The sequence below is a fragment of the Podarcis raffonei genome, chromosome 11 (genome assembly GCF_027172205.1).
Source record: "Podarcis raffonei isolate rPodRaf1 chromosome 11, rPodRaf1.pri, whole genome shotgun sequence".
NCBI classification, from domain to species: domain Eukaryota; kingdom Metazoa; phylum Chordata; class Lepidosauria; order Squamata; family Lacertidae; genus Podarcis; species Podarcis raffonei.
The window spans coordinates 41619092-41646031 of record NC_070612.1 but is presented as its reverse complement, the minus strand read 5'-3'; the positions used below and the strand labels follow the sequence as shown (position 1 = coordinate 41646031).

Sequence of the window (26940 nt, the reverse complement as noted above, 5' to 3'; positions counted from 1 at the left end):
AGTTCCTGGAAAAGACCTTGATGTTGGTAAAGATTGAGGGCACAAGGAGAAGGGGACGACAGAAGATGAGATGGTTGGACAGTGTTCTTGAAGCTACCAGCATGAGTTTGACCAAACTGCGGGAGGCAGTGGAAGACAGGAGTGCCTGCCATGCTCTGGTCCATGGGGTTACAGAGAGTCAGACACGACTAAATGACTAAACAACAACAACAACATCCCAGTAGAGCGATTTCATTTCCTTCTAGTTGGCAGTGCAATTCTCAGATCTAAGTCCCATTGACTTCAATGGGACTTACTAAAGAGAAGTGTCTGTAAGGATTGCAGCCTTCAGTTTGTTAGCCTTCTCTGCGACTAGACAGCGTACCCCCAAAATGTATATATTCGCTGGACTTAAAGCATGCATAACAGAGCTATAGTTTATATCTATACGTTGAACTGCACATCCGCTCAGTGTAATCTTTTGCTGGCAATGTTTAGAAGGTGGAAATTTGTTGTTTATAAAAATTAGCTGTGTCATTTTTAGACACCTCTGTGCTAAGAACCCTGGGACACTTTCTCTTTTCAATAAAAGAGTATGAATTGAGAGCACGAAAAGCACCTTGGATTGGGTGGAGACAGGTCCATGCAATTCACAGGAAATATTTCTTCTATCATTTGTGCACCAATTGAAGCAGTGGTGAAGGTTTCCTAAGGTTAGACATCCTTCAAGCTTGGAAGAATGATCTCCTTTGCAATGATCACTGAAATAATGCCAAATCCAATACAGAAGAGATAAGAAATTATGGATTTTAGTCTTTCCCTTCTGTATCTTTATTAGAACTCTACTTCCTTATAGGTCAGGAACTTTTCTAGGTGATGATTCATAAATCATATGGCAGGACATAAAAGACAATTGCCTAAGGACTCAAAGCAAAGCTCTATCATTTGCTAAGTGCTTCTTTCCATCTTCAAAGATGAAAACATACTTGGCACAACAAAGCCCTGAGAACATTTTATTAATCCCAATAACAGTGTATGTGGCTTAAATGGTTCTTTTTTTAAAGTTAGCATTTTGAAACCCAGTTAAAAGAGTACTCTAATCATCAATTCTGGACACCAATCCTAAAGAGGCTTCTACATTTGTAACCATGCACAGAAAGGGAAAAGAGGACAGAAGACTTTCTGTGTAGAGATGAAGCACGTACTGGAAGAAGCTGGGAACAGGAACAAAAGAGTGTACATGTGGGTTTATAGGGGCTGTTGCTAACGAGTGCATATACTCCTGTTTACATGTTACATGGTGTTTGCTGGTGCCTGTGTTCAGCTGTGTTTATGTTAACTGTTTCCCCCCTTAGATATATATTGCTACCCTATTGAGGCCACCTTCAAAGGATGAAAATAAATTGAATGATGGGAAGGGATTCTCTCTTTTGCTGGAGCAAGTTCTGTTAGGTCATGTTAGTGCACCAACTGTTCAAACTCTTGGCTAAGCAGACAGGCACTATCTCTCCTGCAACAATGGTTTGCTGCTTCATAAAGCTTTCATTTTTAGTTTATGAGCACAACCCATAGCTAACAGGTGCCAGGTGTGCCACTGAGATTTGAAAGCTGAGAAGCAAATTCCATGCACCAGTTAATGTCCCGTTTCTCCAATATTCCCCCATACTATTGTTTCGATTTTCTTTTTTGCTACATTTCCCCAGTTTAGATTATAACCTCCCTGAGTCTAGTGTAAAGGTTTTTAACTAGCAGTCTCACAGCCATGCCAGCAATGGCTCCAGAATCATACTTGAAAAAAGAATCTGCCATAGTCTCATTCCCTTACACTTACATTTCCTACCAAGTGAGGAATTCACCCCTAGCAGGTGCAGGGATAGATACATTTCCTCTGTCCCCATTTTAAAGTGAACTGAGCTCATTTGCACCTCTCAGACTGCTACCTGGATTGCAATATAATTATTCTGCAGATTACTCTCCAAATTTTGCAATACAGCTAGCAACTTAAAAAAAAGGTACCAAAATGAATACAAAATGCATATTTCAGGACAAAGAAATACTTAGAAATGCATACACTTGAGATAAAATATGTGTTTAAATACGTATTTTGTGATAGTAAAGGTAAAGGGACCCCTGACCATATTTTGTGATAAACCTATTTAAATATGATTTTGGGGTATAGATTTTAAAAGTTCAGATTAATGTGCAAATGGATGGAACAGACATATGCGTGAACACAGGCAAAATTCATTGCCAAAATCCAGGCACTCCTTTGACATAAATGTGAAGGGCTCCAGAACATTTTGCACTACACCATCATCAGTAGATAATTTCCTTCATGAATATACTAGGCAGAGCAGACCAAATTATTTTAAATGCCATCATCAAAATGTATGTTGCTGACTCAGATAGTTATTCAGCATTTGAATTTAGAGAATGGTCTTCAGTTCCATCCTACATATTCAGTAATTATATAGAAATGGATAGTTAGTAATAATTTGCTGCTGACATTAAAATAACAAGAACTCCTCACTAGGGAGGCCAATCACTCCTGCCCCACCCGCAAGCCTTTATTTCACTTTAAACTATGCTGCCATCTAGTGACAAAGTAGATAAGTTACAAGCCATAGTCTTTAATTTTCCCATTATGTTTTGTAAAGTACGGTGGTACCTCGGTTTACAAACTTAATCCATTCCGCGTTCTGGAAGTCCATTCTTAAACCAAAGCCATTCTTAAACCGAGGTGTGCTTTCCCTAATGAGGCCTCCCGCTGCCGGTGTACTTCCACCGTTCGGCTTTCCTTCGTAGACTGAGGTAAAGTTTGCTAACTGGGACACTACTTCCGGTTTTGTGGAGTTTGTATACCGAATAGTTCATAAAGAGGGCTGTTCTTAAACTGAGGTACCACTGTACTCATTTTGGCCTTTTAGAAAATATAGATAGATAGGTTGAAAAATAGCAGTTGGGTAATACCTTTATTAAAATCAACTAGAATAATAATAAAAAGAGGGGCGTGGGAAGAAAAGGACAAGTTTCCCTAAGCAATTGGGAGGTGATTGGGCTGAAAACGGAAGAAGGGGGAGAGAGTAAGGCTTTTGCCAGCTGATGGGCTTGCCAAGGAAGACAGAGAAGAAACATTTAATACATGTTCCTCATCTCTGCAAGGAGGCTGACTGATGTGTTGGAGTTGAACAGCAAATGGATACAGAGAAAAGCAAGGAGGAGGGTGTTGGGGTTCTCGGGAAAGTTCCTGGGCAGAGAGAGATGAGGTCTCATAGGTATCCAAATATTCCTATTTGGCAAGGTGAAAAGCATTGCTTCGTATGCTCAAGATGGGTTTGAAAATCAACATAAAAACAAATACTGCAAAACTTGTCTTCCTGGTGATTACTGGGGTTTAAAGGTTTTCAAATGGGGTTGGCCAGTTTGTCTAAAATGCATCTTATTCTACTATGTAGGTGAGATGGGGGAAGGAGTTTAAGGTTTCCTTTGGGCTCCTCTGGAAGGAGCTTCAAGTCACTGAAATTATTAGTGATTGCGGAAGAGCAGGGAAGGAAAGAGTGATATTTAGGAGATCTTATCTTGAGGTAAAAGGGATGCGGGTGGCGCTGTGGGTTAAACCACAGAGCCTAGGACTTGCTGATCAGAAGGTCGGTGGTTCAAATCCCCGCGATGGGGTGAGCTCCCGTTGCTCGGTCCCTGCTCCTGCCAACCTAGCAGTTCGAAAGCACGTCAAAGTGCAAGTAGATAAATAGGTACCGCTCCAGCGGGAAGGTAAACGGCATTTCCGTGCGCTGCTCTGGTTTGCCAGAAGCGGCCTAGTCATGCTGGCCACATGACCTGGAAGCTGTACGCCGGCTCCCTCGGCCAATAAAGCGAGATGAGCGCTGCAACCCCAGAGTCGGTCAGGGGACTCTTTACCTTTAGGTAACACTTCTAGAAGAAAATTGATGTTCTTTCGCTGACTTTAAATTTACAAACAATAAGGGAAGAATTGTAGAGATTTACAATGAAAGGAGATGGCTATCAATGGCTTCCTGTCATGGACCCTCTCTAGGCCAAAATTGAATCTCCCTTCTCAGAGGCAGGCTGGTGGTGGTTGTTTTAAAGGGGGTATTTACCCTGATTAGCATAGGCTCTCCAGGGTTTAAGACAGAGAACATTCCCACCCCTGGAATGCTGGGAAGGGAACCTGCTGGGGATGCCAGGGTTGAACCCGAGACCTTTACATGCAAAGATGATGCTGTGCCACTAAGCTACAACCTTTCCACATAGGCAGCAAGCCTAAGCATGCTCATATTTGAAAGTAAGTGTCCATGAAATCAATGGCACTTACTTCTTAGCATGCATGGGTAAGGCTCAGGTGACAAATAATCTCTTCTGTAAACTAAAGGCACCTAATACACTCAGTCTACACAGTACTCAGAACACTTTATGTCCCCTAAGTTTTTAAAGAACTGCTTTTTAAGACGGTTCTGACTCTGCTGAAGAGGTATTTTAAATTGGCTAAGTTAGAAGATTGACTATTAGAAAGCACCTGCGTGTTGGACTGCAGCAGAAAAAGTCAAAAAGCATTACAGAATTCCAGGGCCAAACTACCTGTGACTGTGGCAGATATGCGTTTTTTTAAAAAAATGCACAATGGCTGAGCCTTTCTGTGAGGTACAGTTCAGGCCAATTTCTCTTTGTGTTGGTGAAGGATAAAGCCGAATAGGCACAGTCCTTCCGCCATGCCACAGTGGGGCAGAGCTGCTGCAGAGATAGGCTCAGTCCTCTTGCTTAAAGTCGGAGATAGGAGGTCCTTCTTTGCTCTGACAGCTGTTTATGAGAGTCCAAGAGATGCAGACTTAACGGTTTTCTAAAAGTACACCCGGTTCCCATTTTGTAGTAAACAGAATCTTCCACATGTGGGGAAAGAGTGGTGGCAATACATAGCTTTTGGTGCAAAATCCACAGATACAGCAGGCAAGCCATTTGTTGCAATGTTTCCATGAAACCATAGACTTGTAGAGTTGGGAAGGATCCCAAGGGTCATCTAGTCCAACCCCCTCCAATTGCAACTACAGTACCCCCCCATTTTGAAATGATCATGCCTTCCACCCACAAAAGAAGCGAGAGACAAGTAACAATGATCCCTCAGGCATTTACATTTAAACGCCTGCCAGCACAGCCCCTACACCACCTTTTAAGTCTCAATCCCCTTCCATGGGTCGGAGCGGGGTGCCAGAAAAAGAGCCAAATCCTGTCAGAACACGGCCATGACGAAACAGCTGCTTTCCCTGTTTAGGGAAGCTTTTAATGTTTAATAGGTTATTGTATTTTAGTGTTTGGTTGGAAGCCGCCCAGAGTGGCTGGGGATACCCAGCCAGACGGACCGGGTATAAATAAATTATTATTATTACTACTACTACTACTACTACTACTACTACTACTACTACTGCTGTTACTATTACTATTACTATTACAGTACTATTCTCGCAATCCTCCACACCACCTTCGTCCCGCACATGGAAGAGTCTACGGGGAACCCGGAAGTGAGGGTTGCGCGGCCGAGCAGCTCTTGGGGCGAGTGCGCGCGCGCGGGGTCAGGGAACCGGAAGTTCCGGCGGTTCCGCTTCCTCCAACGTCCCGGAACCTGCCTTGTTGTGACTGCCGGCCTCAGAGTTTTGCCGGTCTCCCCCTCAGACGCCGCCGCCGCCGTCGTTCCGCGCTCGGGCGGGCGGAGGCGAGCGATGAAGTCCAGGCAGCGCAGCTGAAGCCGCCGAGGGAGGAAGGCCTTGCTGGGGGCGGCGGCGGCGGCGGCGCCTCCTATATGGGCCACTTTCTCTCGCGAAAGGGAACCAGCCAGACCGCGGATAGGAGCCGCCGCCGCCGACCCCTGAGGGGGAAAGTGCCAGTGCCGCCGCCTCGGGACCGGAGCTGCTTCCTGCGCGGGCCCTGCATGCTCTGCTTCCTGGTGCACAGCGCCAGCCCGCCCGCCGCCGCCGCCTCCGAGGAACCGCCGCCGCCTGCTGCTCCTCCGCTTCTCTACGCGGCTCTGAAGGCGCCCGAGGACCGCGCCGCCCGCCGCCTGCTGCGCTTCTCCTGCCGCCGCCTGCTGCTCTCCGGCCTCCTCTTCTCCTCTCCTCCGCCTTCCGCGCGGAGAGCGGGGCCTGCGCTGGAGAGCAGCGAGGCCCCCCCGGAGATGGTGTGCAAGCGCAAGGGCGTCCGGCTGCTCCCCTGCCCGCCCCGAAAGCAGCCCCGCTGCGCCGCCGCCGCCGCCGCCATCCCAGCCACAGGGGCCGGGAGCCCCGCTTCCACGCCGTCGCCTCCGCCACCCGATGTTTCTGCCGCCGCCGCCGCTTCTCCTTCGCTGCCCGAGCAGCACCTCTGTCCGCTGCCCTGCGCCTCGGACCGCGCCCGGGGAGGCTCGCCGCCCAAGGACCCCGCCGTCGGCGAGAACGGGGACGATGGGGAAGGGCTGGCGGAGGCGGCGGCGGCTGCGGGCTCCCCGTCTCAGCTGCCCGAGCTGGACGGGAGGGAGAAGGGCGAGGCCCGCGAGCCGGACTGCGAGGAGCCCCCCGAGAACCCCGGGGACTGCTGCCGGGAGCCGCAGCCCCCCTCGCCCGACATCAACCAGCTGCCGCCCTCCATCCTCCTCAAGGTGGGTTTGGTGAGCAGGCAGATGTCCGGGATGTAGAAGGTTGCCAAGGTAGGCTGGGAGCTGCCTGCCTTTTTTTTTTTTTTGGACACCTGGCGCTGCATCCCTTGCCTCCTCCTCCTCCTCCTGAGTTTCTTGGTTGTGTGTTTTTCCATGTAGAGCTCCAGTGCCCCATTTCTTAAGTCCTGGTCTCCGGGAGTTTACTCTGCAAAGGTGCCCAGGAGCACGTTATAGGGGTGGCGATGCGAGAAGACCTCACCCAATTATAATTTTCCTTTTCTCGTTTTCAGTTTTGGCTGGCAATGGATGGGGATCCTGGAAATTGGTTGCATGCACAAGCGTTTCTACTAAGTTCACAAGTTTTTACTTAAAACACTAGACGCTAATCCAGCTGAAGGTGAAATAGTAATGGTTCTTGATTGAAACGGAGTCCCTGTCTTGACAGAGCTTGGTATTGGTCATATCATTTAATCCAGAATAGTCACTTCCCCAAGTTAGTTGCACATGCTGATATAATTAGAATTGGTTCGCATGGAAACAGTGCTTAATAGCATTGTTGATAGCTTAATAGCACAAAGAGGCACATTTTGTAGTAATCCTGCCTTTATGGAACAAAACAAAGCAGTATTATGGGAACACCTGAGTAGTTAAGGTTCAAAGACTGGTGTGAGTACTAGATGAGCCTGCTACACTGGACTGGAGCTGGTGGAATGAGGAAGTCTGAAAAGTTGAGAAAGGGTGATTTCTGACCTGCAAGGTTAAAAAAAGTAAAGAAGCAAAGAGTGTTTCCAGGGCACATTCTCAGGATAGCTGAATCTCACATCAGTGCATTAAGCTCTTGAAAAAGCCTAAGGAAAGGCTTCATGAGAATAGATAGCTTGGAGCTTTAGAACAGAGTAATCACTGTATATGGCTTACCGAAGTTAAAATCCTGGTTTGTGGTAGTTTTCTATGAGATATATCCCCAAGAATTGTAAATGGGAGCTAAAGGTGGAAAGCCCCTGTCAGTTATGTCTTGGAGCTGCTTTCAATCTGCTCCTCTATCCTTTCCCTGCACTAGCTGACAACAGCACAGAATATATTGTGTAAAGGGGTTGGGGATGTTGTGGAAGACTGTTGCCTGACAAGGTGATGTATGTATAAAATGCTGAGGAGCATGTGATTGTTTCAAGGGCCCTGTCCAAGCCTTCCCTATGCCTCAGGATGAAGTTCACTTACAAATGGACACCCATAACATTGGGGAGAATGGCTTATTCTCTCTCTCTCTCTCTCTCTCTCTCTCTCTCACACACACACACACACACACACACACACACACAGAAACTGCAACCATCACTCGCACACACACTCCAGAAATGAATTAGGTAGATGGAATCCCCCGCCAAAAAAAATGCCGCCCAACTTTTCAGTTACAAAGCTTGAAATGAGAAAATGTTGTCTGTGGTAACAGTAATTGTTGGCAAGTCATTTTATGAGGTGTGGGTGGAGTTGCTGCCCCATCAACTTTCTAGGACAGTTAGTTGCTGACCAGGGTCTTAAGGTTTTCACTCAAGATGGCGCTGCTCATCTGCATGGGACTGTCAAATTACCTAATATATAGATTGTTCATAGTATCAAGTTGAATGCTTATCACTGTAGACACAGACAACCCCCCCCCCCCATTTGCACAGGTGTTGCATTCCTGGTTTCTGTGCATGTTGACGGTGCATGCATAAGCCTGCCCCGTTCTTTCCCACCCAACTCACATTCTGCTCAATTCTGGGTCCAAAAGGACCCGCAGGTTGGTTGTGCATCAATTGAACACATGCAAAATTGTCATCATCTCTATTACTTAATGGAAAGTAGAAAATTGGTGGAATAATGAGGGATGCATAGCTGGAGGGAAATCCATTTTCTTTGTTTTAAACAAATATATTTGTCCAAAGCTTATTAGAAGAATGAAAGCCTTGGAAGAATGATAGAAAGGGCGTGTCTTTGGAAAGAACTTTGGAAAGAAAGTGATAGAAATGATAGAAAGGGCATGTCTTTGGAAAGAACTTTGGAAAGAAAGGCATTTCACTTTCTCTTAACTCTTCCTTTTTTTCTTTCATAGATATTTTCCAACTTATCTTTGAATGAGCGATGTCTTTCAGCATCGTTGGTTTGTAAATATTGGCGTGACCTCTGTTTAGATTTCCAGTTTTGGAAGCAATTGGATCTCAGTAGTCGTCAGCAGGTATGAAGGAAGCTATGTTGAAATCTGAATTCTTTTAATCAAATTAAAACAATTCCTTTGTCTTCCTCTGAAAGAAGTGATACCTGTTTCACTTTTCAGCCCATATTTCTTATAGAAAACATAACAAGAGTTTTGTGAATTCCTTCATTCACAGTGACTGTCTTAAAAGCCTGTGTTGAACCACACACATGAATATATTAAGTTGCTTTCATTGACTGAATAGATGCATATTTAGTATGATGGTGAATTATATAATGACATGACCTGCATTACATTTTTCATAATCTAAAGAAGCTTAGAGCCTGATTATCTGAACAGGGATTACGTATCTGTTCCCAGTGCAAGGGAACAACAGTACCTTTGTTGTAGCTGTAGTAGCAGCCTTGGGCAAATCTGATGAGCAGGTTTTTTGGGGGGGGGGGTTAAATCTGGAGGGGCTGTTGAGGTGGTATCCATTGGTCAGACATAGTGCTGAAAAAAAATCATTATTTGCATCAAAAGGCTCCTAAAATTTAAGTTGAGCAGGAATGCATGGAGGCCAAACTTGTAGTGAAAGTACTAACTTGGTTTGGTACAAATGCTGTTGTGAATGTATAGGCTTGTTTTTTTCTTAAAAAATACAGATAAAACTGAGAATATGAATGCTGCCTATTCAAATTGTTTTTGACAGGTCACCGATGAGTTACTGGAAAGAATTGCATCAAGAAGCCAGAATATAACTGAAATCAATATTTCAGATTGCCGTAATGTATCGGATACAGGAGTATGTATATTAGCATCTAAATGTCCTGGACTTCTAAGATATACCGCATATAGATGTAAACAGCTGTCTGATACGTCTATAATTGCAGTGGCTTCACAGTGTCCTCAACTGCAGAAGGTACATGTGGGCAACCAGGATCGACTCACTGATGAAGGACTCAAGCAGGTGAACTTTAAATATTGGTGAAAGTATTTATATATATATATATATATATATATATATATATATATATATATATATATATATATATATATATAATTACATTGTTTTTGAATATTTTAAGCTGCACTTTTATGTCCACTTGGGAGTCTAGGAGTGTGCTGTTGCTGTCATAACAAAATGTTTATATTTCCAGTTTACATTGACCTCAAAGGTATACATTAGATGGTATATGATAGTAAAATAAAAGGACAAATCAAGGGCTAAAATTAGTTGAATTTTCTGTTCTGGGAATCATGGAAGGTATCATGAGGGTCATCTAATCCAACCCCCTACAATACAGGAATCTCAGCACATGGAAGAACGTTTTTTCAAAATTGTCTGTACCCACAGTTCTTTAGCTATGTATCCAAAGCTCTTACTGAATACAACCAATGAGCCATAACTAGCTCTAATTGTGCTATGTGCAAACCCCAGTTTTAGAACCCAGGAAACAGTTTTTTGGGGCTTTTTGTCTAGAATAGTGCATGCAAGCACCAGTTGGGGTGTCTTCTGAGCCACTCAAACTTCTGCCACTATTAAATTTCCAGACTGCAAGTGACATTATATGTTTATTAGTGTCCTGCAAATTTTGCAGGCCATTTTGAATCTAAATGTGAAATTCTTAGCCCTACCACACTGTTTTGAGCTATTTTTCTTTTCAGTGGATTATGGTCTTTTTTGGGGGGGTGTCCTACTTCCTTGTACCCCCTGTGAAGCTTTTACTTGTTTTAAACAAATTTCTCCCTCTCATCAGAGTTACTGCGCTTAACATGTCTGAACCTGGCATAACATAGCATCTTAGTGGGTACTTTAGAGTATTTTGTTCCCAATGGGCAAGAACATTTCCTGAGCAGAGTTCTTGAGGAACAGATTACTTTTGCCAGTTTCCCCTCCCTCCTGCAGCCCCCTTGTGCCATCTGAACAACTGCTTTAGAAAGTTGAGGGAGCATCCAGAAGAGTGTAGGAGGTGGTGCTGGTTGAACCACTCAGGTAGATCAAAAGTGTTCCATGGACAGAAGGATCTATTCCATGCATGGAGAGTGAATAGTTTGGATCCAAGCGAAAAGTTTTATCCTGCCCACCTACCATTTTTTTAAACCTACCAATTAGAAGAAGAAGTAGAAGAAGATACATTCTTAAGTGATGGCTGAATATCTTCCATGTACTTTGCAAATAGTCACAGATTCTGTTCTGGTGGACCAGAGTACGACATTAGAAAGAACTATACTAGAGTGGAACCATGGTTTTTGAACTTAATCCATTCTGGAAGACTGTTCGGCTTCCGAAAAGTTTGGAAACCGAGGATCAATGGGGTGGCTGCAAAGTCAATGGGAAAAAATGACAAACGCAACTCAGAAGCTGTTCGGCTTCCGAAAATCGTTCGAAAACTAAAGCAGTTACTTCTGGGTTTTCAGTGTTCAGGAGCCGAAACGTTCCAAAATGGAGGAGTTCGGGAACCAAGGTTTGACTGTATTTAACCTTCTTTGTCAAACTGTCACGACTGTTAAAAACAAAGTTGCATTTGCTAGTAATAGTATCCTTGAAATCTAACTATAAGCCTTTTCTTTTTTCTTGACAACTACAGTAACTTTTTAAGTTAGAGACAACTTTACAACTTTTCAGCTTCTACAGGCAAGACTGTTTTATTGATTTGGGTGGTGATAATGGAAATTCTGAGCTTCTGGTGTGCACAATACAATTTGTTTCTGGTTATTGATACATGTTGGATATAGCTAAATCTAATACACCTGTTCTCTTACTTGGACTGCTGAAATCTATACTGTCATTCAATTTCCTATTTTGAGAGCAATGTGGCCTCTTGGCTAATGTGTTAGTTAAAATCTGAACTAATTGTTTAGCAATGTAATGCTTGTATATACACCATAAATTGAAGGCAATGTTAGCGTTATATATTTATGTGTGTGTTAATTTCATTTGCAGCTCGGATCAGAGTGCAGAGAACTGAAAGATATTCATTTTGGGCAGTGTTACAAGATCTCAGATGAAGGAATGATAATCATAGCTAAAGGATGCCTGAAGTTACAGAGAATATACATGCAGGAAAACAAATTAGTAAGTATTTTGTCTTGTATTTAAATAAAAAATGCCTACACCCTCTTTTATTCTCGCCTACATCCAACATCTTATCTGTGTATCTTAACTGAGTTTTGAAGGGTTAGAAACCTATGTCCATATTCTGAGAGTGTTAACCTACAATACACATAGTGATTAAAAAGCTAATTCTTAGAATTCAGTTCATATTGGTTAATACTTTTCTTTGGGCAAACATGCTACACTTAATTGGGGAATTGGCTTTGCCTTGTGTGATTCAGTAGTTGATAGAAAAGTAATAATTCTAGCTAAGCATTTCTATTCTGTTGGATACAAAATATTCTCTGAAGATCTTTGTACACTTTTGCAGTGCCATGTTTAAACTTTGCACGGGCTTAGCTTATAAACATGTATGTTTACGTGTGAAAAACCTGCTTTATATGACTACAAGGTGTCATGTTGGCTACCAGATTTGATGACTTAAAATAAATAGTCTGATTCATGGTGGAATCTGCATTAAGAGCTAAATGGAACTTCTGCGAAGAATGCCAATATTTCTGTGGATACAGCATGCTGGGTACAAACAGATGGCTGTCACAACTGTACCCTGTTAATGAACTTCCTTCTAACTTATATCAGGCTTGCCACTTACGCAGTGTTCAAAACTCCCATTGTTCTAGGTGCATTTTGCGACAGGGGATTTCATTGGCGCAAACAGTTTCTGAACTCTGGGCGCAGTACTGCGCCTAAGATTTCAGATTAAAACTGCAATGGACTAGGTGGATACAATCCATAGTGCTGTACTTCACTGACTCAGAGCAATTTTAGTCCTGCTTAAGAGTAGACCCATTCAAGTTAGTGGACATGATTAGCTTGGGCCCATTAATTTCAGGGGGCATGCTAAGAGTAATTTTCTTGTGATAATTCTGAAAATATTGACATTAATCAGTCTTAGGTGTGAAACATGGCACTCTTCAATTAGATGCTTCTTATACAACTGTTGAAACTGGAGAACCAACACTTTCTTATGGCCATCCAAAACTCAAAATAATTGTATTAGATCTCCGGTGTATTAGATCTTCATTGCAAGTCAATCAAATGTCTATTATGGAAGTCATAGGAATTTGAGTAGTCAATCAGTTTCATGTCTTCTGTGTTGGATAGACTGCTGATTCCATGTTCTACTAAGTGATTTGTTTTTTCTGGCCTTTTAAGTAGTTTAATATAGATCACTGTCAAAGCACTAGATAAGTACATTAAAGTTTCTTTTACTGGTGTATCAAGAGTAGGAAACATTGTGGCTCATTTCTTCAAAGAAACAACTAAGCTTTCTAAGAAAACCTCAGTATATTCAGATACCAACTCATAAGCATAGGTTTAAACAGTGACTTCTGGCATCTCCAGGTGGTTCTGGAGAAGATCCCTTTTGTAAACTCTGAACAGCCACTGTCAATTAATGTAACAACACTAGATGGCTTGTTGAAAGTCACAAACCGTAGTTCTCATTTTGCACATAACGAGAAGCTATGATTTACTGTGACTTATTGGTTTGTTTCCCCACACAATGAAGGGAAGAGTAAAGGAGACTTGGTCATTCTAAAGGATACAGATAATAAAAATTCAAGTACAAAAAATGCCTCCTCATGCTCAAGAACTTGGAGGGTCCCAGTTGAGAGTCTACATAACTTAAAGAAGTGGTAGCTAAAGTTTTTAGAGCTGTGTGGCATTCAGAGCAGCCCTGTTTGTATCTGTGATTTTGAAATATTGAACACTGTATTCAACTTTCTCCAGATAAACGAGGGTCAAAAAGTGGTCTTGGGGCACAAAAATATAAGACTGTGATAATTTTCAGATAAAAATGGAAATATAGTACCAGTTAATGGGCTTCTGATTGAACAGTTACATTTTGTTTTCTATTTAATTTATATTTATGTGACAATGACTCAGTTGTAATTGCAAAGCTGGACTTGGAAGCCACCAGAAAATATGCTGCTTCTCTATGAGCAGCATAAGAACCTATAAAGGCACCACACCTGGTGACTCAAAGCAGACGTTTAGCATTTTTCTGCTAGTAGGTCAGCAACAAAGACTTATTGGACACATACCATGTTTTGTTTGTGCTAGGTGTAGTGTGGTAAAGACTCTGCACGTTTTGTGGCACCCCCCCCAATAATAATTCTGCAGTCAAATTCTATATGCATAACAACAAACCATGGTTAGTTATGAGAATGAGCTCTGTAAGCTTCCTTTGTTACAGTGAGCTTTCACTTTTGAATATATTGCCAGTAGGGAATTGTAGTTTAGTTAACAAAACATGATTTGATGTTCTGGTTTTGCTAATCCACAGGATAAACCAGAGGTTGACATCAAACACTGTCAGCCTGCTTCCTCAGTGTGGTTTCTCCCTCCTTCCCATTGCAGCCCCCATGCATGCCCCAAAAATCTGCTCCAGAACCTGGACTGGATATCATTGTATATCACTGAAATTTCCCCGCAGTTTGGAGCATAATAAAGAAACTGCAGTTTATTTAAAAGTGAAGCTTTCAGTCTCTTCTGGTGTTTATGTGCATGAGAGAGAAAGCACCTAAGACTCATGCTCATAACAGCAAATCATAATTTAGTGCATGTGAAGACCACCACTGAGTAATATATCCTTGTTTTGAGAATGAGTGTAGGGACCAAGTACATGCCTGGCTCAGATCTTGCTTCACCCACAATTTCACCAGCCTGTAGAATGGGGATTGGGAATCTGTGGTCCTTTGGCTGCTGTTGTCCAAATCCCATCAGCTCCAGTGACCAAGGATGATGGGAGTTGCAGTCAAGAGCATCTGGAGGGCCACAGGTTCTCATCCTTGCTTTAGAAAGTAAGCTGCTCTCTCTTAGGTTCACCACCTCTTCCCTTATGCAGTATGGAAATATATCAGCCTAGCTTTGATGATTGATGTAAAGATTAGAGAGAACTCATTGCCATTCTTGTATTCTACTGTGCACATAGTGACCCTTTTTTGCCTTTGGTCATTCACTGTACTGGCTTTCTGCTTCTCCCTGGCACCACTGTGTTCAGTGATGGAATATTTTTTTTCTGAACTGTGCTTGCAGTATAGAAATGTGTGCGTATGTAATAAAAATGCAATAGCTTCATGCTGACATGTCATGAAGGCTCTCAGGTTTTTCAGCCTGGAGCATGCCATAGTCTCATTGCCACAAAACAATTCTTCGTACCCAGTTCCTCAGAATACTCTTTACACACAATGATTTATCAGTTCGTTTCAGGCCTAAGGGCACTCTACTTCAGCAGCATCCTACAGCCAAGTCAACGTGCATCAGCGGCTGTTAGAGGCATGTTAGCAGAGTAGCTAGGCAGTTTTGATTAGTAAAGAGTGCAATGAATATCTAGAATGCAGTTCTATATCTTTATACATCTGTTAAGGGGAAAAAAACATTCAGAAATGCAGTATGAAACACATGTGCCTAGAATCTTAGCATGTAAGAAGAAATGTGGGATTTGAAATCTTAAAATTTAGCTTACTCTTGTATTTCGTTCCTTGCTTATTTTATTTATCCTATTTTATGGTTGGTATTGCTGTGGATTAAACCACTGTGCCACTTGGGCTTGCCAGTCGAAAGGTCAAATCCCCGCGATGGGGTGAGCTCCCGTTGTTCGGTCCCAGCTCCTGGCAACCTAGCAGTTCAAAAGCACGCAGTGCAAGTAGATAAATAGGTACCGATCCGGCAGGAAGGTAAATGGCGTTTCCGTGAGCTGCTCTGGTTTTGCCACAAGCAGCGTAGTCATGCTGGCCACATGACCCGGAAAAGCTGTCTGCGGAAGCGGACAAACGCCGGCTCCCTCGGCCTGTAAAGCGAGATGAGCACCGCAACTCCAGAGTCGTTCACAACTGGACTTAATTGTCAGGGGTCCCTATACCTTTACCTTTATGGTTGGTATCAAATACTGTCCATGTGTGAGTAGAATGGACTTTTGCTTGTACAACACGGCTTCACTTTCTACTCCACATTCTCAAAATCTACTCTGGAGGGTTGGGGACCATCATGAGCAGATCTTGGGGTGGGACTCCCAAGGAGGAGAGGAAAGTAAAGTCTATTGTGAGTGGAAGTCTGCTCATGCAATGTTGGATTTGCTCTATATCCTGGCCTTCTTTCTGAGAGCGGTAACTGTTGGTTTTTTACTATTGTTGTACTGTGTCCTTTGGGTCTATGGACCGCAGTAAAGCTCTCCGTGTGTGATGTTTATAGTTTTACCTCTATTTTTTATCCCCACAGTAACCCGGTGTTGTAAGTTAGGCTGGGAAGTTGTAACTGGCCCAAGGCCACCTAGTGAGTTTTATGCCCAAGTGAGGATTTGAATGAGTCTCTTCTGCCCTTGCCACCACTCTCTCCTATACCTTGCTAGTTCAGGTCTGACACTTCAGCTGAAGCTTGTCAAAGCCATTTTGTTACTCATTCTTCTTCACTTTAAGTGGTTTTTCATTACTTAATCAGTTATGCTATTGGGCAGTACACCAGCATCGAGTTGAACAACACAAGGTAAAAAGTATATACCTGCATACATCATTTTATTTGTATCCCACCTTTCCATAGTTAAAACCATGCTCAATTTGGCTTACAACATGAAAAGCAAGTTGATAACCATTTTAGCTATCCTGAGGCATGATCAGCCTGAGTAGTTCTGCTATTGTTCAGGGTGAACTTCCTCCTCTTTTTTTGGTGCAACATTATGGGTTACTATAGACACTATTTAATATATTATCCAGTACATTGTGTTTAGCTTTCATAAGAAAATATCTGCACTGGCTGCACCCCCCCCCCACTGTCCCACACATCCCTCCCAAACTTTTGAAATTCTTGGGCTTCAGCAGTCAGCTTCTGCAAAACAAGAGTCAGAAACATGAGAACGCGTTCCCTTTTTAAATATTATGAAAATAAGTTTAATGAAAACTTTGGGTGTTTGGGTTACCAGTTGTTCTGCTCAAAATCTGTGGAGACTTGCTAGCTGTATTAGCAATTATCCTACTGCTCCAAATTGAAATGGAAACAGTCTTCCCAGAAGCCTAGTTTAATTAAAACAACAAGTTAACCAGTCTTTAAAATGTTACAGGAACAGTTAAGCAAATACTCTTAAGATATGCTTGAAATACTCCTAAACCAACATAGCTTACTTAAACTAATAATTGAACCAGTACAATTGATAACAATCTGGTCTGTAATTTCTTCTTATTCTCACAAAATGTGACTCTTCCCATCTGTGTGGGCAACAGTCCTTAACAGATACAATATAACATACTAGTTTTTTAAATGCTAAGTGTTGTGATTTGCAGATGTTGCTGGAAAAATGTATTTGTTTCTTATGACCTTTAGGTGGCAGTGTTGACGTTAGAGATGCTACTAAAATATCTTTGTGTCCTTGGTACAACAATAAAATGCCTGGAAACAGTAGATTACAAATACAGGAAAAAATGATACTATGCAGCCATAATTTTCTTATTTACAATGGCCAGTGTGTGTATTTTCTTGTTCTCTGCACTTGTACTACTGATTTTAATGCTCTAAAGCATAAAGCTACATGCTTTGCTGCACTTGAATAATATTTTTTCAGGGTAATGACCTATCTAATCATGCGTAGGTGCAATTATTGATTAATACCTTTTTAACAACAGCTTCCAAATGAGTTGGATACCAGTATTTCTAAATATTATGTTGTTGTTTAGTCGTGTCCGACTATTCGTGACCCCATGGACCAGAGCACGCCAGGCATCCCTGTTTTCTACTGCCTCCCGCAGTTTCGTCAAATTCATGTTGGTAGTTTCAAGAACACTGTCCAACCATCTCGTCCTCTGTCATCCCCTTCTCATTGTGCCCTCCATCTTTCCCAACATCAGGGTCTTTTCCAGGGAGTCTTCTCTTCTCATGAGGTGGCCAAAGTATTAGAGTCTCAGCTTCAGGATCTGTCCTCCTAGTGAGCACCCCGGGCTGATTTCCTTCAGAATGGATAGGTTTGTTCTTCCTGCAGTCCATGGGACTCTCAAGAGTCTCCTCCAGCACCATAATTCAAAAGCATAAATTCTTTGGCGATCAGCCTTCTTTATGGTTCAGCTGTCACTTCCATACATCACTACTGGGAAAACCATAGCTTTAACTATACGGACCTTTGTCGGCAAGGTGATGTCTCTGCTTTTTAAGATGCTGTCTAGGTTTGTCACTGCTTTTCTCTCAAGAAGCAGGCGTCTTTTAATTTCGTGACTGCTGTCACCATCTGCAGTGATCATGGAGCCCAAGAAGGTAAAATCTGTCATTGCCTCCATTTCTTCCCCTTCTATTTGCCAGGATATGGTGGGACCAGTGGCCATATATAGTGCCATAAATCAGTATGAAATACAGCCTGGCAGATTGTTTCTGAGTTCTCTTTCTGCACATGAGAAATACTGTTGCATTTTTTTGCAGCTCTTGATTTGCTGGTTGGCCCCATCCTGAAAAGCAAATTGAATATGGTTTGCCCAGTATAAAGTTCGATATTCCTTGCAAAATATTCCAGATGGAGTGCAGCGGAAACTAAAGTCCCCTTTTGTTCACTAATCAGGTACAGCATGAGCATCTGCACTGTAAGCTACTCTATACTTTGCTATTCCTGCCCCATCTACAATGCTGCTACCCTTGTCCTGGAGTGGAACCTTTCGATAGTGGATAGATGTTCCCTTCCCAAACCTCACAGAGTGGGCCATAATCACCAGCTCATCTTATTCTGAACACTTGTCAAAGCTTCCTTCTCTGTGGAGTAAGGCCAGGCTTGAACTGCTAAAATACAAGTTGAAGGTTGTGAACTTTCAGTTATCCTGAGTCTCAAATCCAACACTTAACAGCACTCAAACTGATTAATGCATTGTATCCCACGACAGCGTATAAATACTGTTTTATTTTAGGTCCTGAAAATTTAAAATGGCTGTACCTAATGTAAAGGGGGTATGAAGATAATATTTCGTCCATTAAATATCATGGAATATACATGCATATATGTAACTTTCTAAATGCCTCCTTCAAAAAAAGAACTTGATTCCTAGATAAACTTCTTAAGCTTAATGTATTAAGGACCTGAAGTCTAGTTTGACTTCACAGTGCAAGATACAGTGAAACGAATATTAATGCACATCAGGATTGAATTTATTTGTGTAAGATCTTTCTGGCTTTTTATTTCAAATGTGGGCGTGACACGTTTCAGTGCCTTCATGATAGAGCAGTGGGTGGCATCTGGTGGCTGTCAACAGGAAATTAGAATAAAGGGTTTGTCCTAAGAATGAAAATGGTACTACAGCTGTGACCTGTTTAGGGGAAGTAGCCTAGAACTGAGAGATGCTAATGATGCGGAGAGAGATTTTTATTTTTTTAAAAAATTGAAGTGACCTTTAGGCCACTGATTTGCAAAATGCATGCTTGATGAAAAGGCCTGTTTCTCCTGATGTGCCATAGTGTCATACATTCCAGAGCTTAAAACTAGGCTCTTCACACCTGTGTATGCATATACTCACATTCTTTCTTTATGCCTAATTTTACTCCTTCCTGTGTTCTGTCAAGGCCATACTTCCTCAGTGCATCCAAGCCTGACATCAGATTTTTACTTCTTTCCAGTCTGTCATTGGCCACCTCCAACTTCTTTATAGTTTGGACTGCTGGAATCCTCCATTTAACACTTTTATACCGCTGCTCTATTTTTATTTTTATTTTTTGGGGTTCAACGCAAGCTTAAAAAGTTAGGTTAGAATAGTCATTATTAGTGAAACTTGTAATTTATGAAAATACGTTTCAAATTATATTTCGAAACTGTTTCTTCTGAAGATGTGGTTCTTTACAAGATAAGCAGTACATTTCTGAATGCTCTATCCTGTAGGATGCCAGGATAATATACAGAATAAAATTAAAAATAATACATTAAAACAAAATACACTAAATTGGAAATGATTTAAATTATTTAAAATGCTACACCAATCAGTGAGCAACAGTCGCTATGTAGGTGGACCTATTTATTGAATTGAATGAATAAACAGTAATTTCCCCCCCAAAAAATACAAAATGAAAAATGAAAACAAATGGCAATTAAAACATGATTTGAGTGAATAGCTCAGTTACTTAGAGCATGGTGCTGAGAATGCCAGGTTTGATCTTCATATAGAACAGCTGCATGTTCCTGCATTATAGGGGGTTGGACTAGATGATCCTCGGGGATAAAATAGCATAAAATAAATGCCTACATATGTAATAAGCTTTTAAAATGCACAATCTAGAAAATTCTATAAAACATTGTGGGTTTCAACATTTGCTCCTGGGTGTTCCTAAAGTCCTCAGTGCAAAAATCAATAAGGGAAAACAAGTGTCTCTGAAAGGCAGCTTGCTTATTACAACAATGAGAGCGGTGGACCTTTGTTTTAGGTCACACCCTCAGTTCAAATGGGGGCATCAGTGTGACTTTGCCAATACTCCGCATGAACTGAGCATGCATTGTGGCTCAGACTCTTCCTGAAAGATGCTGGGACTCCATGGCAGATATTTAGGGGTTCGTTGATAGTGCCTAAAACGAACACCCTGGAAGCATAAAGTTTGGTGTAGTGAGTGAGATCTGTTGTTGAATCTTTCTGTTTTTGTAGTAAGTTACGTTTGTCTGGAGCTTTGAGATGGTGCTGGTTAGAATACTGAATTACCAGCATCCTCTCAAAACAGTTAAGCATTTTAATTAAATTTCCCTCATAATGTAGAAAGAAAACACTTGGTTTTTCTGAGTATGCAAATATTCCAGAACAAAGTGTAATGCTGACACATGCACTTCACATGGAAGCAGTAACTGAATAATAAGATATGCTAACAGGATGTTTGGATTGTTTGTGTTGTCAGTTTGTCTGCTCCTCCGGAAGATAAAGGTCTTCAGTTAAATTTTGATCCAAGCTTATTTACTGGGTAAACTCTTTGATTAAATGCTTTCTTAAAGCTCCATGTAATCTCTCTTTGTAATCACTGCTGATGGATAAGCATGGGAAATTCCTTAAATTAAACAAATCCTTGATCAAAGATACTTTTTGTAGCCGATTTTCATACCTGTTTTGATGCTAGGTACATTTTTATAGCCAGTGTCGTGCAAAAGTATCATTGCTGCATAAAAATCAAGTTTAATGCCTTAGCATTTGCTTATGTTTTAGGTGTGTTCTAATTATTGTAAAGTGCATTTTTAATAAGAGCTTTTATCCAGATATTTCAACTCTGAAATGCATGCACAGAAAGAGTAATTTTATATGATGCATAATTAAGTAGCACATTATTTTCTGCTTTTTGCTGTGTGACTGCAGTTACATACCTGCACTTTGTTAAACTGGTAAGAGTGGATGGACCAAAAGGAAAGACATTACTTTGGGCAGGGTGCCACCTGACACAAGTATATCTGCCTTGGAGATGCTATTTGTAATGAATGAATCCTATGTTTGGGCTTGGAACATGAACAGCATTTATTTATGCTTTTCAAACTAGCCTACTGCAGTCATAATACATCAGGAGCCAGCCTTGGGGACATACATTCCCTCCTTCCTTGTAGTGTGAATTCCTTTCCATTGTTGGCCTTCAGTCATGGTTTAGCATACATCTGCATAATGTTAATGATTGAATACTCTTTGAAAAAGAGACCCTGAACGTTGTGCACTACCATTGGTGAACCTTTCACATGGATACCTCTTGAAGTCAGTTCACTATATAGCCTTACGTAGTCTTCATCAAAACAAGCAAAACCAGGGAAAATCTGTAGTTGGAGTAAATTATGTACATTAAACATCTTCATAGGCAATTAATTCATATAATTCTGTTGCAAACTCTGTGACTTTCCATCTGTAACTTGGTAATGAGCATGGTAGCAGAAAAACAGGGCTGGGGGCTAACTCCGTATCTAGAGACAGTCTCTCTCTGTTGCTGTAACAGTGTAAGAGAGGCTTTGGGAACAAAAACTTGCTACTTGTTTGTGTATTTTTTTTTCCACTGGAAAAAGAGTATTGAGTATTACTAGAATTTCACGTGTTGTGTACATGTTCACATCTCCATGAGTTGTGTTCATATCATGAGCATCTGATGTATGATTACTTTTGGCGTACATATGTATTTATTGTAGAATAGTAGAATTGTAGAATTGGAAGGGACCCTGAGGATCATCTAGTCCAACCCCTGCAATAGAGGAGCATGTTTATCTTCACCAGTGTTCATAGTTCTGCCTTATATTTACATAGCTTTGCATGTTGATTTTGAGGCTAAAGGGGAAAAAAAATTATATTAGCCCAAAGATGGAAGGAACCAACAGTCCCGGCTAGGGAAGAATAGCAAACCAAACTTCTGGATCATGCTGAAATGGCAAAACTGACTGGGAGACTCAAGAATCAAGAAGATTATGACTTTTAAAAAAGAATAGGGAAAATTCATAACTTACTTAGGAAACCATTGTAAACAAATAAAAACATTAAAAAATTATTTTAAGGACTCTTGCAGGGGATGGGGGGGAAGTCACGAGATTCAGAGAATCTCATATATGGATATGTTAAAAGGTTTTTTTTCTTTTCATTTTAAAAAATTTGTTCTTGTAAAACCCAATAAAAAATATTCTTAAAAGAAAAAGAAAAAAAACACACAATTTTTCTTCTAACCTTATGCTAACTATACTGGGTGATATCCAACTCAAGAGTTGACCCCATTGAAATCAATGGGTCCTAGGTAACTACTGCTGGATATCAATGACTGAGTCACTGATTGGTGTTTTTTTGAGCTAATATTTTGATGATTAATTCTTTATAATTTGCTTTCTAGAAATGTTATGATCTTGGCTACTATTTATTTAGCATCTTGTGAATTAAACAGTCATAAGATAAATAAAAGCAGCAGTGGTAACAGCATGTTTTATGATGATAAAGTATTCTAACATTTCATTACCTATCTTAAAATGGCTCACAGGTAGATTCTATGTTGTTTAGATTTGGAATCTTAAAATAATATTTTATGCTAGCAATATTTAATGGGTTTATCTCTTGAATTAAACTAGTAAAAAGTCTTGACTGAAATAGTGTTTTGAATAAAGATTTATTTAAATGTATAAAGAAAATATTAAAAGATCCAAGATCCACTAGATAAAACTTGTGCCTTATGCTGGCCAACTGTATTGCAGCATAACTTTTGTGTGTTGCTTGTGACGGATTCCTTAGCAATAGTGCTTAAGATGGTAACCTTAAAGAGTGTGTTTAGACATCAGCTTCTAACATAGGCCTTAATGAACCAGGAATATGATTATAACACAGCCCTCAGCAGGGAAATGCATGCTTAGAAAAGATACTTTTGCCGTGACACGGTTGCTTGCAGTTTTATTTATAAAGTCCCTTCCCACAGTCCAACAGACACACTGTTATGCCATGTAAAACACAGCATGCAAAAATGTTTGACTTTTAAAAAATGAGAGTATTTGGAAGCATGGGATTCAAGAGGCTTTGGTGTGACATCCAGTGCATTATAATTTCAATTAGATTTCTGATGCAGTGTCCACAGAACAGACAAAATATTCTCACTTTTATGGTTTTAAATAGTTGAAGTATAAGGAATTAACCATGAGAGAGTTAATTTATTTTAATTAAAATCTTGTTTTATTACTTACCTTTTTATGATCTTTCATGGAACTGAAATACTTGAAATGCAGAGGGAATGAAGTCAAAATAATAGGCTTAGTCTATCTGCTTTATCATGAAACTTACTCATTTTATACGCTGAAATGCTTTAAAGCTCGGTTTTTATTTAATGGTGTTCTTAAAAACAGCCCATACAATAGTAGTGGCCAGCTGGTTTCAAGCGACCTAATATTACACCTGTTTGAAAACTTTGTGGGGAAAAGCCCTATAGATCAGCGACAGGACATTCAGTATCTCAAAGAAGATTTAAACAAACTTCCCATAACAGTATTTGTAGAGTCTGTTTCATAGTAACTACCATGACGTTCACAGCATTTAAGGGGACGAAGAAGCTGACATGAAAAGATAGTAATTCATGAAGACTTGGCTTCACAGTGTGTGTATAATCCTTCATGCTCTCAATGGTACCCTAACCCCTGTACCCACCAGAACAAAAGAAACTGAATTGGAAATTGTGGGAGCTGGGGAATGTTCCATTGGCAGCGCAACTCATGGCCCATAGGCCTTGTCAGGACTCAGTTTGAGGTCCTTTATTCTTTCTGACAGATGTGAGGTAGGTTCTATGAGGTGGAAGTCATTACTCGAGTGAGGGCAATGTCAGATCAAAAGTAACCAGTGATCAAACAAGGTAAAGGGGCTGTGGAAAATAGGCTTGCTTTTTGGCCTTGACACCTGCCTGATCAGTGGGGGAAATGTGCCTTGTGTGTCAGGTGGAGCTAATTCACTTTGATGTACAGTGAATGGGAAAAGATGGAGGCTGAACTGGAGAGAGGAAGATTTTGATTTCCTTTTTCTCTTGGCGCAATTAAATGTGCTTTTGTTACATGACACTAATATTGGCTCTGCTCCTGTTGTAAGATTTGTCAGTGTCCCCTCAAAGGGTGAAATGTTCAGACTTGGGAAGCATATGCAAAGCGAAGGAGACCTGTTAAAGTAGCAACTGTGCACTATTATTAATAGTTATTATTACTGAATACATTAACGATGTTTCCTTGGAGGTAGTGTTCTTGTTTCTTCTTGTGAGAAATAATGTTTAACTACATTAGGAGGGAAAGGCAATGCTCTTGTGTCATTTTCTTGCAAACACAGATCCACGTGAGTGCTTTTGACTCCTAAGAGTAAGTGCATTTAGGATTGTGCTTTAAAACATACTCAAACCTGGATTAAAATAACTAAGGAGAAAATAGTCACTCAAACAAACACTCTGTATTTGAAATAGAAGTCTATAATATATGTATGTGGAAAGCAACAGAGCACCTAATCAGTTCCATATTAAGATGTGTGCCTATGTAAGTTGTTAGACATCAGTATTGGCTTATGTTCAGTATTTAAATATGCTGTAAACTAGAAGCTAGTTCAGTATAATACATTGTTTTCCTATTTGTGCTGTTTTGCACATGCGCGCACACATCGACGTTTGATTTTTCTTAATTAGCAACTAACACTTTTCTTTTTTCATATAAATAAACAGTGTCACTGAATAATCATTGCATTGTTTGAAGGGACACTGTGTTGTAGATTATTGCTAGAGTTGCCACCAAATGGATATCTTTATCTTTTATCTGGCTTATTTCTCTAAACATCCCTTTAACCTTCTCTACTTTACTGGCAAAAATTTCTCCTTTTACTGGGTAAACTGGTATTATACTTAGGCATGAGGTGAATAACAAGGCCTTGGACCTAATTTTTTCAAAAACCAAAAAACACTTTTGGTTAAAAAGTTCCCAGAGAGTTTTGTTTTTGTTTTTTGTTTTTAAATAATAAGTCCCCCTACACTATTTACACAGTTTAAGGAATTTCCATAAAGCTGTGTGTGTGTGTGTGTGTGTGTGTGTGTGTGTGTGTGTGTGACTGTGTGACCATGTGACCTAACCAGAGATGCCTATTCTACATTGTTTCCCTAACCATGCCAATCTTTATTAACTCACATCCTTCAAGTTTCTGAGTCGCTTTGAGGTCTTCTCCTGGCTCCTTGCAGCTACAGGGTTCTTAACACTTCCCAATGTTTCAGCTCTCTTAAAGTGTTTCAGACCTTACCTCCATCCCATAGCACTGTCTCCTAACCTCTTAGCCATTAAGAAGCAAAGTAGACTCCTGGTTTAGATGTTATTCCCCAATTGATTGCCTTGTTCCTGGGATGAACCTCTGACCTGTGCAAAACTTCATGAAGAACAACAGTCCCTTGTACTTTCAAACATATGAACTTCAGCCCTTCTGTGCAAGCTGGTGTCTAAAGCACAAGTAGTCATTTTACAACCAAAATTTTATAACAAAAACTGAGACACAAAATGGCTGAAAGTTCTGTTCCTTCACAGTGGGTTATTGTGGCATGTGAACACAGCCATCATGTAGCTTTGGAGAACCTATGGTCTTCTTACAGTTTCCATGAAGTGTTTATTACTCATTTGTGAGAGTTTTCTGAATTCTTACTCTTGTTTGGTTGTTCTTTGGAAGATGCTGATATGCAAAATTGCTTGAAGTATGACTGACATAGGCTTGTTTAGCTGTTTTAGGATGCTTTTATGGTTATCATTTACAGTGGTACCTTGGGTTAAGAACTTAATTTGTTCTGGAGGTCCGTTCTTAACCTGAAACTGTTCTTAACCTGAGGTACCACTTTAGCTAATGGGGCCTCCCGCTGCCGCCGCGCGATTTCCGTTCTCATCCTGAAGCAAAGTTCTTAACCCGAGGTACTATTTCTGGGTTAGCGGAGTCTGTAACCTGAAGCGTCTGTAACCCGAGGTACCACTGCACAACCTAAGTTACAGTGAATAATTATTGTAATTAGAAGTTTATTTTAAGGATTTTCTCATGCCAGTGTACTTTCCATGTTCTTTATCCAGAGTAGACTTTTGAGCTTCTGTCTTTAGACAACGTTCTTAACATCAGCTGACCCTCGAGTTCAGGAAAGATCCTGGATTGTGAACTATGACAGCAACTGCTAGTGACCAGAATGTGCATGCATTATATTGTAAACCAATCTGTGTTAAAAGGCAAGGTGTAAATAAAAATTCAGTCCAAACATCTAAAGGCAACCCTGTTTAGGGAAGCTTTTAATGTTTAATAGATTATTGTATTTTAGTGTTTTGTTGGAAGCCGCCCAGAGTGGCTGGGGAAACCCAGCCAGATGGGCGGGGTATAAATAATAATAATAATAATAATAATAATAATAATAATAATAATAATAATTATTATTATTATTATTAGACCTGGAGATTATAAAAGTAGGAACAAAAATCTTGGGGTGGTGGTGGTGGAATGGATATTCATGTTCCTGTCAGGGGATGCTTAAGAAACAATGGTTAATGCCACCATTCTTTGTCTACCTTGTCTACAATACTTTCTCCCAGGTTTCTCCAAGGACAGCACTGAGGTACAAAATTTTATTGTC

The 26940-nt window shown here is 40.8% G+C and overlaps 1 protein-coding gene across 4 annotated transcripts in view; it reads left to right on the top strand.

Moving 5' to 3' along the window:
- Positions 1–5554: 5554 nt before the first annotated feature.
- The window catches only part of FBXL17 (F-box and leucine rich repeat protein 17), a 147353-nt gene continuing 125967 nt past the window's right edge, over positions 5555–26940 (top strand). For 3 of the 4 annotated variants that reach the window (XM_053407641.1, XM_053407643.1, XM_053407644.1), the window contains exons 1-4: positions 5555–6619; positions 8709–8831; positions 9502–9759; positions 11737–11868. In XM_053407641.1, coding sequence (XP_053263616.1) covers positions 5789–6619; positions 8709–8831; positions 9502–9759; positions 11737–11868 — 1344 coding nt within the window. In that variant the 5' untranslated portion in view covers positions 5555–5788. The remainder of the gene's footprint in view (positions 6620–8708; positions 8832–9501; positions 9760–11736; positions 11869–26940) is intronic. The other variant, XM_053407642.1, reaches the window with a different exon arrangement.